Below are 16786 nucleotides of genomic sequence, written 5' to 3'. Positions count from 1 at the left end.
TATTATGAAAACGGCGCCACGGAAAGAGACGAAGAGACTGGAATCACACGAAGACAAGCGACGCTTTTGGTGTGATTCCAGTCTTTTCGTCTCTTTGAGTCACGCTTATAAAGTAATGCATCCATACCAACTCGCCCATCTGTTACTCCTGGAGTTTTTTCCTACAGATCGCTTAAAAATATATTTCCAGCTTACCGTTCGACGTACGGATCTTTGAGTAAAGCGCTTGAGACCCTTGCTTGCCTGGTTTTCTCGAGAACAAAGCTCCCGTCAGATCTTGCACATATTTGAGAAACCAGCGCAAAAGCCGACACGGACGCACGAAGTAGAATGAACGGACCACTTCTTGTGTCCGTGACGGTGTTTGAGCTGGTTTTTCAAGTACATTCAAGAACTTTTCACCAACCGGCTCAGCTTTCCATTCTTCTTCCGCCAGAGCTCACGTGGGACGCAATATCACCGCGTGATCTTGGAAGGAAGGGGAAGGTTCAGCCAGGAGTCGCATAAGTATTGTTATTTTGCCAGTGTCAGTGTTTCTACCGCTCTACCGCGTCAATGGGGGGGGGGGGGGGGGGGGAGCGCAGTTCTAAACTTATCGCGGTTCTCACTAGTTCGCCAGCATGACTACTGCCACAGCGAGGGTCGATCAGCGGCGTGTCGCTCCACCAACGACGTCATACGACACTTTTGCTGACGTCACGTAACCAACTGCTGTCGAGGTGGGAATAGACTCTCCCATTTCTCGGTGACTGTCGACGTTAATGCGATTAACGTTGAAGTGACGTCACTCTGAGCGGCACGCCGTTTTGCCGCCACCACCGAAACGCCAAATGCGTGAGCCGTTCAAGTGCGACTGAGCGCCTCCCTCTTGATGGTTTAAACACAATTTAACAGCTAGCACACTGTTTTCCCTCCCATGAAAGGGAAAGATTGTCATCCGGAGAATGTGACGAGCTACGAAGGAAACCCACACGGCTTTCTCAGAAAGAAAGCTTCCTAATCGACGAAAGAAGTCATCCTGTTGCGGGATTCGAACCCGCGGCCGACTCCTTCCCCGAGCGGTTAGTCTATTTCGTCCGTAGCTGTCAGTTGATTTGACCCCCCCCCCCCCCCCCGTTTAGCTGCGATTGGCCAGCCTTCTGGTTCGTCCAGATATTATAGAACAACCGACCCAGTAAGGCGTCGGTGTTGGGTTCGAATCCCGTGCGGGAAAAATTTTTCCCGCAGCGTAGAAGCTTCATTTGTCAGAAATCCGCGTGGGTGTCCTTCGCAGTTTAGTACTAAGAACGAGTGGTTTTTTTTTTCACTTTCACGTACAACGTGCTGGTGGCGAGCGCTCCCAGAGCGCAGTTAAAATCATTAAACTCAACATAACTAACGTATACAACGTGCACACAACAGCAAAAGTCTGCGGGACGCAAGATTTTAGCAAAACCTACATTCCCGCTTTGTATGGGAACATAGCCCCCAATCGAGGAACCTTTTCGGCGCAAACTGAACGAGGGCAACGAAAAATTCAACTTGCGCCGAAAAGTCTCCACAGCTATGAACCAGTACCAACTAGCTGAAACCAGGATGCTGCAGCGTGTTGTAATTTTCTCCTATGCCGGCTAGGTTAGAAGCGTCATTCACTAACAGAGACGGCATTCTCCATTTGTAGTTGAGCCCACGTCCCGTAAACATTTACTGTCGGGTGTACCAATGGATGAAGCATACCGCGGGGAAAGGCTAAAGCCAGTTTCGGTTCCGATTTCGAACTGCCCGCCGTGTCCAGCGCGAAACAAGTACCCGTCCGGGCAACCTCGAGCGGCCGCACCCCGGTGGCGAAGCCGACAGCGCAGGGGAAGCAGGAAACCCCGGAAAGAAGGCAACCCACCGCGAGCTTCATTCAACGTGCGGGATCGGCGCGATTTGACAGCTGCTGCCGCCAAAGTCTCGCTACCACTGTGCGTGTGCAGAGATCGTGTCGACTCGACATTTTGCGCCTGGAAAAGAACACTTCGGGCGTGAAAGAAAGGCACGAGCCGACGACGTTGCAGGATTTTCCGAGGACGCTTTTTTTCTTTTTTGACTTCGCACCAACTGAACCGGCCCGGGAAGGCGGCAGCACGGAGGCATCATGGTGAGTCTACGCGGCATTTCTTCCCGCGCGGTCGCATTTCAACGATCGGCGCTGGCTTGGCACCGTCTCGCGCTTTTTGCGCTCTTTTCGATTCAATTTACTTCCAGGAGCGTTTACTGTTTGTCATTTGGTGCATCACTGTGAAAACGTTGAGCGAAACACACACAAAACAAAAAAACAAAGTACAGGAAGAAACGTGTTTTGGACAGGATAGACGCTCACTTACAAGTTAAGTTAATTGAAAAGAATTCCAAGAAAGCATAGCGGGTGCGCGTGCGTCGTCACAAAACTAAGCTAGTATGAAAGCGCACCGAGAAGTGCTAATTGGCAATGTGTTAGCATTTTCAGTTCATTTTCATATGAGCTTAATTTGTGACTACGCATGCGCGCCAACTCCACTTTCTTTGAATATTTCGGCAAATTTCACTTGTGAGTGGCTGTCCTGTCCAGAACATTTATTCCTGTACTGTTTTGTGTCGCTCCACCATTTCACAATTCACTTCCACTTCTTTTGTATTTTTCACGCCGCGCCAATTGATCCGGGCAGTCTGGGGGCGTTAACCCCACTGGTCGAAGCGAAAAAAAAAGAAAGCTTCCCACAAAGATCCCCGGCGCTTGACCGTCTACGACCGTCGCAACTTTTATTTACGCTTTGCAACGCACTTTATTGTAGAGAGCTACAAGGTGTTCTAGTTGGTGTTCATTCATCTTTGAAAGCGCGCTAAGTGAACGCAGGTACGGAAAAAAATACGGGACACACGACGTTGCGCTGAACGTTGTGTGTTCTGTGTATTTTTCGTACTGTGCAGTGTCTGTGTTCACTTAGCGCTTACAAATGAACGTTTGTAGTATAGTAGTTTCGAGCCGCAGGTACTACCACGTAACAACGGTTTCGATTACCGCAGTGCGAAAAACACGCAACTTATACCCGCAGCGGCAAATGCATCCGCTAGTTCTCATTCATCCGCTAATGCGACAAGTCAGCGCATTCAAAGTGCTTCAAAACGCGACTTAACTTCGAGGGTAATCCGAACCCTCTCGTCGATGCAAGCTTTAAAAACAGAAGTGCACTCGTTGCTGGTTGAAGATGCCGCTCCGCGCTCAGGCGCAATTTCAAAACACAGATCTGCATCGCGCCTGCAACGGCCGATTGACAGGAAGCAGCGGTTTGTGTCTAGCGGCAAAATACGCGCGAATTACGAACTTGTTTACATCTAGTAGTCGGTGCGGGGCCGTTCGCAAATCATCCTCAAGGTGATCGCCTATTCGGTTGGTGTTCGCAGTACAATATATGAAGTCGAATTGCCGATTCTTTAAGGCGTTTTCGTTGTGTTGCGCATTCTGTGGTCGAGTTGTAGCGATCGCTTTTTCGGTTGTTTTTTTCTTGACAATACAAAAAGTTCCGCACCTAGCGCGCCGCTGCTATGGGTAGTGGACCTAACACCAATCTAATACCAGCGTCACACGGTCGCTTTATATCGCGATCGGGCCTGATCGGATCGAATTTCTTGATCGTGATTGGGGCCTCTATGCAAGCTGCAGAAGGGAGCTAATCACTGTTGAGAAATTTGATCTCGATCGGGCTTAATCGCGATCGCAATTGCACCGTGTGCCACCGATGTAAAGAAAAAAAAAAGACACTTCGCAAAAAAAAAATAAATAAAAAACTCTTGTTAACTTGTAACCGGTCTCGATTCGGTTCGCGACTTTGGGCACGCATTGTCATCACTTCCATTAATAGACAAGCGCTGCGCTTACCGCATCCTCGTAGGGCGTTGACCCCGCCAGCTCCTGCTATTAATAGCCTACTTGGACGTGCATATATCCTCCGACAATTGACTTAATTGACGACGTTGACGCGAGACGTATGCGGCTTAATAACCATGCGGCGCATGCGCGCGCCCTTTGCTAACACGCCCCCGCAGACACAAACACGAAGCTTTAAGCTTTGAGCATGGAGCTCGTTGTGGCGTATCGATTCGACGTCGTCTGCTTTCGCGTCGTTTTGGTGCAGACGTGTCGCGATGACTCAGCGCCCCGTCGTATTGATTCCGCTACGCTTCCGTGCGCGCTTTCGTGTTTATGCATTTAGGCCTTGTTCTACGCGTGAGGTATTACGTGGCTAGCTCCTAGAAGAAAAAAACACAAAAATCTGACTGTCACGGAAAACGTGGGCACACCCAGGTGATTGCTTTCTCGGTTCAATAATTATCATGTACAGATACGCAAGCAGCGACTGACATCCAGTGATTTTTAAGTAATAAGATGCGCAGGCGCACGTACAAAAACAAAACGAAAGACATTTGTTCGACGTTTCGACCGGGGACTCTTGAAAGAAGACTGGTCCCCGGTCGAAACGTCAAAAAATGTCTCTTCTTTTTTTATTTTTGTACGTGCGCCTGCACATCGTAGTACTTGACTATATATATATTAGCTAGCTCAGCTGAACGTTGATCGCAAAAGAAAAAAATGCAAGCGAGCTCACACGGAAGTTGTGGCAAATAGTGCGCAAGAACGGTGCATGAACAGAACAACAACACAGGCAAAACAACCTGCTACACTAACGTAAACTTAGTGCTAACCTAAACCCCTAAACCTACCGCTACTAATCGGCTCCTCCAAGAGTTGACGCGCCGCGATTGCTTAGCAGGTAAGGTGTCGCCCGCGCTAAGTTCGAGGACGCGGGTTCGATTCCCGGCCTCGACGGCCGCGTTTCGATGTGTAGACGAAATGCGAGAACGTCTGCGTGCTTAGATTTTGCTGCACATTACAAATGATCCGGAGTCCCCCTCTACAATGTGCGTAATAATCGTATCGTAGGTTCCCGGAAGTTTATTTCGTGTTTGTGCATGGTGTGTTCGTCTCGAGGTACGTGTAATTTAACGTCTATGTGAGTCAACCTTGTGCTTCGTGTTTCTCGTGGAACCACATATTCTACCGGACACGTGTCCTTCAGCCAGGGCGTTTAATTAGTTTAGGGAACACTGATGTGACATCGATTCTAATTAGTCGGTCAGATAACAATCCCAATATCAAGTGAACACACCAAGGGAAGCGTTGGCGTGGACGAGGGGGGGAGAGGGGTGTTCAAGCCTCCTCCCCCCCCCCGGAATTTTTGAACTTTGTGTGCATGTATACACGCACACAAGCACACACGTGATCATGCATAACGAGTAATTGAACCCCCCCCCCCCTCTTCGAAAAAAAAAATATTCCTCTAAATGGAATCATTTTTGATGGTATATGGTAAACCTACAGGTTGCAGTCGTATTCTTAAATGGACACTAAAGAGAAACAATGAATTGGTTTAGATTGATAAAGTGTGCTCGGAGAACTCTTGTGTAGTTTATTTCACCACCATAGGTTTATTATTAGAGGAGAAAACCAAGTTCAAAGTTTCATTTTAAAAGTTCGCGCCGAACTTTGTAGTTCGTGACGTAAAATATTTCAAAGAGCGTTTAACGTATTTTGGCGCCACTGGCTCGACGAAATTTCCACAAACTCGTTATGTCAAGTCTCTGGCCCCCTCAGAGGAATGTACTTCGATTTAACAGATTAGGAACTACGTAGGCCCTAGCAGGCGCCGTCAAAAATACGTGACGTCACGGCAAATGGTGCGGGAATTCCAAGGTGGCGTCGCCACCTGTATTTTCTTTTTGCGCGTTTTTTCGCTTATTAAGCGTCTTCTCGCAGCAAGCGTGGTGTTTTTGGTATCGTGGAAGACTACTTTAATAATGCGAGAAAAATCGTTTTGCTCTTTAGTGCCCCTTTAAATATGATCGCGTCTGCTTTTTTTTCTCTTTTTTTTTTTGCCACATAGTTATATTTCAATTTGTTTGCTATTCATTGATACTGGACGAACGTTGTACTCATCGTGATCGTGTATAATAATAGCCGTTTCCATGGTAACTGTGCCAGCGGAGCGCGCCACAGGTCCTATTTATTTATTTTATTCATTTATTTATTTTGGCAAACTCTACCCAACATCTACAATGGACACAGAAATGGGCCGCTCTAGCGGCCGGCCAGAGAACACTTGAAAATTCTACCAGCGTTGCTGCCGGCTTCAGAAAGTTAAGAGTCCGTTTTTTTTTTTTTTTATGCGCGGTCCGTCCAGTTGGCATGTTGGTTCGTTTGGCGTGCGTTCAAAAAGATTTCGTCGCGTTTCATTACTCCTTTTTTATTCTTCCTTTTTTTCTTTTTTTTTCTTCTTCCAGACTTCGCTAATACATTTTTTTTTTTTTTCTTGCGCTCGACGCTATGGCACGCTGAGAAGACGTCGAAATGCGACACGTGTTTCGTGGATGCATTCCCCCGTATATGATTGGTTCTCGTCTGGCACTTCTAGTTTTTTTTTTTTTTTGCCCCTTTTTTCTTCTTCTTCGTCGACTTCTCTTGTTGCGTGGGCAGCTGCGGTCACTTCGGATGGCCGCGCTCGCCCGGCTCGCGTTGAGCTAAAGAAAAACCGGTCTGCTCCCGTCCCAGACACGCATGGCTTCTCAGACAGCTTTTCCAGTGCCCATTTCGCCTGCATACTTTTCACTGACTACGCAGACGAAAGAAGAAGAGAAAAAAAAAGCCATATCGTATGTTTTGGGCAAGATGATTGCACAAAAACGTATTGACAACAGCTTTTTGTGCGCTGTGATCGCACAGACATGCATAGCCAATTAGCCCGCCAGATCGTCCTGAGCAGTGGCGTAGCCAGGGGGGCCCGAAATTTTTCAAATTTGCATGTATGCATATGTACATGCACATGTACAGACACACGCACGAACATAGGTAAAGGTTGGTTGAACCTAACCCCCCGCCTCCCGAAAAAAAATTTGTCTAGGCCACTGGTACTTAGCAGGAGTGAGTGAAACAACTTTATTGAGTGAAACAACTTTATTGTACTTAGCAGGAAATATTGCTTGCTGACGGGCATCTGTTATGCCGCAGTTAGAAATGTGCGATTCTTCAGTATTGGCTTCCATTACGGTACCGTTCTGCATCCCGTTCTACTGCAAGGCGAATCAGCAATGAAGCTTGTGAGGTAGATGTAAGTTGTCAATGAATGAATGAATGAATGAATGAATGAATGAATGAATGAATGAATGAATGAATGAATGAATGAAACTCCATCGTGCAGCCTGTGTTGCGTACGCTTCCAAACAAGGACTGAATGACAATCCCACGTAAAACTTGTGAGGCTTATGTAAGCAAGCAGTGAATGAAGTCGTCGAATGAATGGACAAATTAACGATTACAAATAGCTGTGTCTGCAGATGTCAATGTCAAGTCGCGCTGCTCAATGATACCGTCGAACGATCCACTCCGGCATGCGTCGCGTTCTGTGAAATGGCGTCTCTTGAGCATATTTCCACTAGTTCGGGCTATTTCTTTTTATGTATTGCGTTGCCATTAATGATCTATTGTGGCATGGCCTCCGTAGTAGACCCGAAACACTCACTTCCTTGTATCCGGCCATTGTCTGTGCAGAGCATTCGAGAGCCGGCAGACAAGGGCGCGCACTAACTATAGAAGTTACGAAATATCGTCCCAGCATTCATTAACGAATGCGGCGTACTCTGAAGGGCAAAAAGACTTTCTGAGACTGACATCAAACGTCGGATCTCGTTCCGCTTACCCTCCTTCAAGCTTTTCAATCTTGCATGTGTTTTGCACACACACAGTGGCACGGCCGTATGTTGACACCTTCGTCCAGCGCTCGTTTGTGTTTTGCACGCCTGCACCTTTTCAGCGTGCGCCATGGTGGTTTTGTTTGGGTACTGCTTTACAAGCCGGGCACGCTACAAGCGAGAGAGATCTAGAGATAGATAGTGAGAGAGGGGAGAGAGAAAGATGGACGTTTTCGCTAAAGCCCTAACGATATTCAAGGCTGCGTTACGCCATCGAGATTTCCTCCACTTCTCAGGGTCGACGTCGTCTCGTGTAGCGGATGCGCACATTCGCCTCGCTGCGCATCTCGCGGATGGCGCGTATTCCGATGTAATGTCCTCATCTACATATATGACGTCATCTGTGCAGCTGCGCCTATCCCTCCGGAACACGCGTTACGATCGACTGACTATAAATGCCCGAAATTTACACAATTTGATGCCAAGGTTCTGGAGACCAAATTTTAAAGCGAGTGGAAGCGTTATAATAAATTATGGTGTATCTTGCGGCAGTTTATTGTAACAACAACGTAAATAATAATCTAATTATTGTACACTCAGTCGTGCTATATATCTTCATAAACCGAATGCAGCGACTCGCATGCGATAGTCATCATACGCTACTTTCATACGATAGCTATCGATAACTATCGACTCACATGCGATAGTTATCGATAGTACATGCGATATTTATCTGCTGGCAGCGAGCATTCCTGAAAAAAGGTTTTTTTATTACTATTTTTAATTCCTGCCCTAAGCGCTCCACGTTCAACGACTCGTTGAACACGGCACTGCCTTCACCAGGGCGATCGTGTGTAGCAAAATATTTCTCTTAGAAGTGACATAAAGGATCTTTAGGCAGCAAGAATGCCTAATTCATCGTTCAGTGTCCGTGGTCTCTTCCTTGTCAATTAGTGCACAGAAATGGCAAAAGTAAGTCGCGTCTCCAAATCAGGACGCCGTGTCGCAAAGGGCTTTGCAATGTTTCACCACGGCCAATCCATAAAGTGGTTTCACCCTCTGGGACCAACAAAAAAGTTACTGCTCTACGCGTTCTTGCACTGTGTCGGTTCGCGAAAAACTTGCAGATCGTCGGTGTGTACACCTCTCCAAAACCGTCGGCCGCGCAGTGCCGACAAGGTGGCGTGCCCAGTCTAAGGACCGGCAGGCGTTCGACGCGCCCTTTATCTCTATGCACACGTGAACGTTGCGTTATCTGGCACGTGTCTTGCCAGTCTCGAAAAACGCTGCGTCATTTGGTTCGGCGCAGCGGTACGAAACTAGAAGGGGAAAAAAAACAGGAACATCAACCCTACATACATTTATTATTATTATTATTATTATTATTATTATTATTATTATTATTATTCGTATCGCGCCAAAACCACGATACTATGGGGCACGCCGCAGTGGAGGTTTCCGGAAATTTCGACCACCTGGGGTTAGCACCTAAATCTAAGCACACGGGCCTTTATAGCATTTCGCCTCCACCGAAATGCGACCGCCGCGGCCGGGATCGAACCCGTGACCTTCGGGTCAGCAGTCGAGCACCGTAACCTATATACGTTGCATCGCGTATAATCACTTAGTCTAACTGGAACTGTGCCGGACGCCTAGCCTTACCAGTTAGGTAGCAATACTATGTGACCACCGGTACAGAAATTTCAAATGCGGGCCACATGTGACACATATCTGTTTATCTATGTTTTGTCCTCCGGCAGCTTATCTCAAGCATGAAGACATACCAACTAGCCCATATTGCCGCCTTATTAGCATGTTTTTATCTATGGTCATACATTAACGTATCAAACCTGATATGTCACGCGCGACGACATCGGTGTGCACATATTCAATCAGGTATCATATTACTAACGCTCAGCTGCTGCTCTGAAAGTCGCGGGTGCGATCCCTGTCGCGGCGGTCGCATTTCAATGGTGGTGAAATGCTATAGGGCCGTGTACCCAGGTTAAGGTTCACGTCAAAAAAATGTCAAATTTTTTTTTAAATTTCGGGAGCCCTCCGCTATACGGCGTGCCTCATAAACATAACGTGATTTTGGCAATGTGCCATATTATATATATATATATATATATATATATATATATATATATATATATATGTATAATATATCACCGTGCCAAAATCACGAAATTACTGGGGTTTAGCGGCTAAATCCAAGTAATTATCACATTGCTAACGCATCGCCTATGCATAATGTGCCATATATGTGGACATATAGAGTTCCTCTTACGGCGCATTCCTTGTGTTCCACGTTCCTAATGAATATTTCAGGTACGACGCGACATTCCCATATTCGCCGGATAAACATAAATAAGAAAGTTCTGACGGCTGGACGAGAGCGCTAAGCGTGCAATAGTGACAAAGCCCGACGCTCTAACCACTATACACGACACAGGCGCACGCAATCATCAGAGGGAACAGATTGCAATTAAGAATGTCCCGCGGGCGAGCTGTACACCACGTTGAGACACTTGGCGAGTTTTCACTAAGCGGACGGAGCATTGACAATGATAATCGAGTCCGATCTATTCAAGCTGAGCTGCATGTTTTTTTTTTTCTTAATTTTACCGTGAGCAGGTTGTATTCAAGGCCATCTTTATTATTTGGAAATAATAAAACTGTAGTACATAGTTTTATATAATAGTAGTAATATTATAGTATAATAATATACAATTATTATATAATATCAGTAATATTATAATATATAGTAATATTTTATGAACTAAACTTTATATTTAACTATATATAATAATCTAAAGCCTACCTTTCTTCCCCCTTATATTGCACATACACGGAGCGAAGATTCCCACAAAATGCACAATGAATATAAAAAAATCACACGGTCCCTTATGCTCACCAAAGACGACTCGAAGGCGTCATCGCATGACGTCATCATGTGACGTCATGTTACATGACGTATGATGACGTCACAAACTTCGGTGATCTGTAGCGACACCTGTGATAACGTGACTCTCTTGTAAGATTCGTGTTGGCGCCGACGGTCACTTTTCGCGTTCGATGAGGCGTCTAAGGCATTATAGCCTTAACAATGATAGTATCATTGATTATTAACACTGTCATCTTCAAGGACATTACGACGCGTGCCGAAATAACCATGGCGTCGCATGCAGTAGCTCCAAGCCTTTCTTTCTTCCTTTCTTTTTTTCTTTTTTTGTTTCGTAAGTCCGGACTGCAACCTCTTATCTTTTCCACGCCGCCCAGCCAAAAACCGCGAGCGCTTCCGTGTTCCTTAAATATTTATTGTAGTCTGACTGTGTATACGAACGCACAGACGCGGCTCGTACCAAATTAAGAGGGCCTCTTCACTTGCGGCACATCAGATCACGTGCTCTTGGGTATGTGCGTGTGTATATATATATACTTTGTAGAGCCGAGAGAGAGAGAGAGGTCCATTTATGTACACGACGCGACTCGATGACTTCCAAGAAGCGAGACGCGCGGCATCCTTTCGCGTTGCGACTCGCGAGAGAGGCTCTGCTGCTCCTTATAGTAAGTAGTGTACGAGAGTCGCGGTACTCCCTTTTTAATCTATACACTCTCTCACCGCTGATGCCGCCGCTAGACGGCGGTTTAGCTACTTGAGCAGAGTTCCGCTACATGGCGCTCTCCCGCGCAGTTGCGTGCAGTGCGGCGAAAAAGGCAGCAGCAGCTGCGAAGAGGGGCTATATGCTACTTCTACAGTTGCTCACAACCTAAGCATAAGTACAAGCTCCGCGCGTAGAACTGCAGCACGCTTGCCATTCAGCTGTGCAAGAGAGTTGTGCTAGGTGGCTTTTGTCCTAACCGCAAGTACTTTTTCGCTGCTAATGTAAATGCGACGCACATTAATAATTACAAGTTCGTCGTCCCTACTTGAAATATTACGTTTCTCCGACCAATGATGTCGGAATGTTTGCTGAAATTTGCCAAAAATTTCAGGTTTTCCGACCTAAAAAAACAGCACCATGAGCGTACGTCTGTATTGCAACTGTCATGAATCACCAACTCGTCCAATCAGCCATTTTGACATGTATTAGAAAATCGCTTACCTGAAGTACGCGAAAGGTGCGTGACGTCAGGATATGAGACAACGCAATTGGTTGAGCATTATGCAACTTTTCTTTGGATGTGACAGCGACGGCTGTGGGCGGAGCTTAGGTTGTAACCGACTATACACCTTTTCACAGGAGAGAAAAAACGCCGCCATGTTGGGCTGCGCGCGGGAGTACAAAGGCCGAGGTCACAGCGTCGGTAGTGCATTTTTGGGGGGTCACGCCTATTTAGCGCAGCCCAAACAGAACTATGGCGGCGCCCAGGGAGCCATCTGTGAAAAGGTCTATACATATATCCATAGTCCAGCAAAATTAATGTAACTCACCTAGACCCACCCGAAGGATATATTTTTCGCTACGGGCCAACTCATGCTCAGACTCGCCAAGTTCTACTCAACGCCAAAGCTCAAGTCCCACAATAGCAGTTGCAGCGCCAACCGGTTCAGCTGACAGCCCGTCATAATCATGACGTCACGGTATGTGACGTCATGAAGTCACAAATTCTGATGTCCTTCGATAATCAGTGTAAAGATGCATGCGCCTGAAGTTTATCTTGAGGCGAAAGCCTTACCTCATCAAACGCGAAAATTGACCGTCGGCGTCCCGCGGCGTCGTCGTCAGCACGAGTGATGCAGAAAAATCATCATCAGGTGATGACGTCGCCGTACGACGTCATCATGACGTCACACATCAGAATTTGTGACTTCATCATGACGTCACATACCGTGACGTCATGATCGATCACGGAGGCAGTTAAAAGCCAGGTGAGGTGCAGAAACCTTGCAATGCCTTCGATACTGAAGGCAGTGCGAAACCACGTGTTTTTTGCAAACAGCTTTCGGAGGAGGACGGGGGGGGGGAATCAATAAATCGAGTGAAAAGAAAAAGATGATGATGGCTGTCGCCTTCGAATCTTCTTAGGCGAATGCATAAGGGACCCTGTGATTTTTTTTTTCTTCTAATAAATCGGCTGGAAGTTGGCATTCGCCCTGTCCTTCATGTCCGTGTCTCTCGTCGAGCTTTCCTTTTCTAGGAACAAGACAGCATTTTATTAGGGGCCACGTATAAGTGGCCTCACTCAATCTACGTGGACGAACTTTGACATATTAGCAATTATTTTGTCGGCTTCTTCTCTATGACCAACTCGCCCAACAACCAATCCTGCTTCTCTACTAACACAATCATTCGTTCAATAATCAGCGAATGACAAAATGAAGTTGTACAAAAAAAGAAAAAAAAACCGTTCATGCACTCCTTGCGAACTAGCTTAAAGGTGCCCTGTAACACTTTTCCGAGTAATCATCGAATGGCTTCATTGAAGGAGCTTACTGCATCACGAATCGACGGCCGCAAAAATTTCTAGAATCCGTCAAGTACGAGCGGAACTACATGGATTTGTCGCACGCTTCAGGCGCTTTCTCTCTCCTTTCGTACCAGCGAGCGCGCTGAAAGCTACGCAGGGGGGGGGGGGGGTGACAAGGGGGCAAGAAGATGCGTCCCTTCGTCAGCGCGCGTCATAACCTTGAGCACTTTTTTTTTCTTTTTTCCTTCGAACGCGCGGCTTACTTGCAGCGTGATCGCGAGCGAGCGAGCGGGCACGTGGCGGCATCCCGCGGCGGCTACGGTACCTATGCAGCTCACGATGCTCAAGTCAACCAATGGCCGTGGGCTTTTGGTTTATGACGCAGTCATTTGGGTCTGTGACATCATTTGTCGAGAGAAGAGGGGGCGACTTTGAGAATTAATTGTACACTCCAGGCCGCGTGCTGCGCGATAATATTTGGCTCACCTGTTCTCAGGAGCCTCGTCTACCGATCGGCAGCGTTTTTTGACCATCCTGAAAAAGTGTTGCAGGGACCCTTTAAACAGTACGCGAGATACCGGTCGCGCGGTGCGGTTTTCCGTGGCAGCTGCACGCATTTAAGCGGGACTGATAGCGCACACGTGCTCACGGAGCCAGTCTGTGAGTTTCTCGCCTGGAATCGCTGGAAGACGCGCGCGCTTGCGGTCGTGGCGGCGGAACTGCGGCAGCACGACGTCGCGAGTGATTGACTGCGCATCACTCAGCCGACGCCGCCAACCCTGAGAGAACGAGGAGAGCAGGAGGGTCGTTACGGCAGCGCCCTTGCCCGGAAGCCCCATTGTGGAGGTGTGTGTGTGTGTGTGTGTGTGTGTGTGTGTGTGTGTGTGTGTGTGTGTGTGTGTGTGTGTGTGTGTGTGTGTGTGTGTCAGAGAGAAAAGCAAATTAAAGTAACGTGGGGTAAGGCCGCAGGCACCACCCTGAGGCACAGCCGGCTTAAGCCAATTAATAAATAATGTAACAGGGGAAATTTTCCGAACGTATATTTTCGAAAAGGCCACTTTAAAAAACAGTAAAGGGGCTAAGCCAGAAGAGCACGGACGAAAGGATGTAAATGCGAAACGTTATAGGCTTAGTAAATTCAGGCAAGTAAGTTGTAAATAACAATTATCATACCCCAAATTGTTAAGGTAGTGTGTTAGTGGTTAAGGTGTGTGTTAAGAAAGTGGTAAAGTAGTAGGTAGTGTTCATGTAGAAAGTGCACATGTCGTTTAATTGTGCGGAAACTTGTGCGGACGGAAGTCTCATAGGCTCTTACCCGGTGTACGCCGCAGACATTCAAGAAGACTGATAAACTTAGCTTCCGTACAACATGAACGGGAGGGAAGCCCATAGGAGGCCGAAAATCGAGAGGTGGGGGGGGGGGGGGTCATGCGAGTTTGTTTACCCGTCCGATGCCTGCCTCCCTCCTTCCCTCCAACTCACTTGTGTGGCTTCCGGGACTGCTATTCTCTTTCGTGGGCCATTGTATGGGCGAGCCGGCGAATGTCCGAGTAGAAGTTGCGTGCATTGAGGGCTCTATAGCTTTCCCGCTGTAGTACTGTACTCGGTCCGCATAGTTGCAACCTTGATGCTGTCCGTCGGCGCTGCCTGTAAGTGACGAATAACTTTGCCAGCTGTGTATAGCTGGCACTACTTGGTCGTGCTTGGCCCTAGCGGTACAGAACGCCGAGTTGATCATTGTCATCATCATCATCGAAATATAATTGTTATCAGCATGACTACGCGGTGCAAATGCCTCGCGAATCCGAATCCGCTGTGCTTGCTGCGGCCACGTCATCCTTCTTTTGTGATGGTTATTTGCCTGTTAGCTCGGTAGCATCTGGCAACTCTGCCCGGCGTGCACATTTACCAAATTTAAAGGGATTCTAATGAGAAAAATGCGGGGAAATCGATTAGCAAAGCACGACATCAGCAATACCACAGACAAAAACAAAGAGCTTAATCTTACGGTGAAATGAATTCTTATAGATACCTAGTTATCTGCCAAATCCCAAGTAAAAGTCATCGATGATTAAAACACAATGGTTAAAAGGAGACTAGCGGTGACGTCGCCTTGAACTTGCTGCACAAGCTTGCCGTGACGTCATAGACTTTGAAGCCGTCGGCTGTAGGGCCCGGTTAACTGTTTATCGGTGAAAGGAGACCACACTATATTCTAAACACTCCAAACGCTCAGTTAGCAGGTTTTGAGGACGTCACTTCCGCGCGACGGCTAAAATACGAGAAAATCCGCGACGACTCAGACAGCTAGTTCCGGCGCGAAATATATACAAAAAAGAAAGCTTATTTCCGTCATGCTGTACAGGAATATAGTACATAGGCAAACGCTCCAATAACATCGCGTGTTCTTCGAAGCAACCACGATTACGTGTTTTACGAGGCAAAAAGTAATGTTAAAGAAACCGGATTGCGCAAAATTCCTGCTTCCAATTGTAAGTTGGCGTTTGCAAACATTCGTTAAGCTTCTTCTCTTGTTTGGTGCCTCTTATCTGCCGTGCGTTTAAGTACGCTAAAAACAAGGGGAAGAAAAAGCGGGGAAATCTTAATAATAAGACGCGTGACATTACGGACATCGCGTGCAAGAAACCTGCAGCTTTCCTTTCGCAAGGTGTCTTTCAATATTTGGTAGTCCATGCGTAAGTCCGTTCGATATGTTTCATGCTAACCATCTTCAGCCGTTGTATTTTATTATTATTATCATTATTATTATTATTATTATTATTATTATTATTATTATTATTATTATATCTACTCAACAGTGTTATGGGCCTGGGTCCACCAAGAATTGACGCACGTCATTTCCGTCACGGAACTGACGTCAATAAAAGGGCGTGCGGTAGCTCAGAATTTATTTATTTATTATTATTATTATTATTATTATTATTATTATTATTATTATTATTATTATTATTATTATTATTATTATTATTATATCCTTGTACCGCACTCAATAAAATTTTCCAACCCGATTGGTTTATCTTCGTGCACTTGGGGACCGAAAGTACACCCATGGTGTTCTAGATTACCTCGTTTGGCTGTCTGCCTACTGCACACAATTGACGACGCTGCCTGTGCGAACGACCGCATACGTAGCGTCATTGTGACACGAAACAGACGCTGGCTCGGGCAACCTTTCAAAGCAACCGCGCTTCCGCAACGGCTGAACTTGCGTATAGCGATGCGCCACCGAACGCTGAACGTGACGACGTCGTTAGGCCTAAATGATGCCAGCGTGCCTGTGCTCCGGGTGCCTTGGCATTGGGGAGAGTTCACCGCAACTGCGCATGCGCGCTGGAGTCCGTGACGTTACGCACCCGGCGATCGTGAGCGACCTCCGAAGAGGTTCGTGTGCAACTGCTTTCTTTGAGCGCCGTACTGACTGAACCCCCCGAAATTTCCCGTTTTTCTTCTTTTCTAAATATTTGCTGTTTTCTGCGATATGTGCATGCACACGAACTGACGTTAGAGAAAGGGGCAAAACAACACGCAGGCACCGGTTGTGTTTTAATTATTTAGACGTGAAAAACATGGGAATCAAGGCTACGTCAGAGCCGGATATCTCAAAATC

The 16786-nt window shown here is 46.9% G+C and overlaps 1 protein-coding gene across 1 annotated transcript in view; it reads left to right on the top strand.

Annotated features, from left to right (window-relative positions):
• The first annotated feature begins 1871 nt into the window (after positions 1 to 1871).
• LOC119404727 (dihydropyrimidinase) overlaps positions 1872 to 16786 on the top strand; it is a 55595-nt gene continuing 40680 nt past the window's right edge. The window contains exon 1 of the mRNA XM_037671387.2: positions 1872 to 2122. Coding sequence (XP_037527315.1) covers positions 2120 to 2122 — 3 coding nt within the window. The 5' untranslated portion in view covers positions 1872 to 2119. The remainder of the gene's footprint in view (positions 2123 to 16786) is intronic.

This window comes from Rhipicephalus sanguineus, chromosome 9 (assembly GCF_013339695.2).
Source record: "Rhipicephalus sanguineus isolate Rsan-2018 chromosome 9, BIME_Rsan_1.4, whole genome shotgun sequence".
Classification (NCBI taxonomy): domain Eukaryota; kingdom Metazoa; phylum Arthropoda; class Arachnida; order Ixodida; family Ixodidae; genus Rhipicephalus; species Rhipicephalus sanguineus.
The sequence above is the reverse complement of the archived record's forward strand: the minus strand, read 5'-3'. Positions and strand labels throughout refer to the sequence as shown.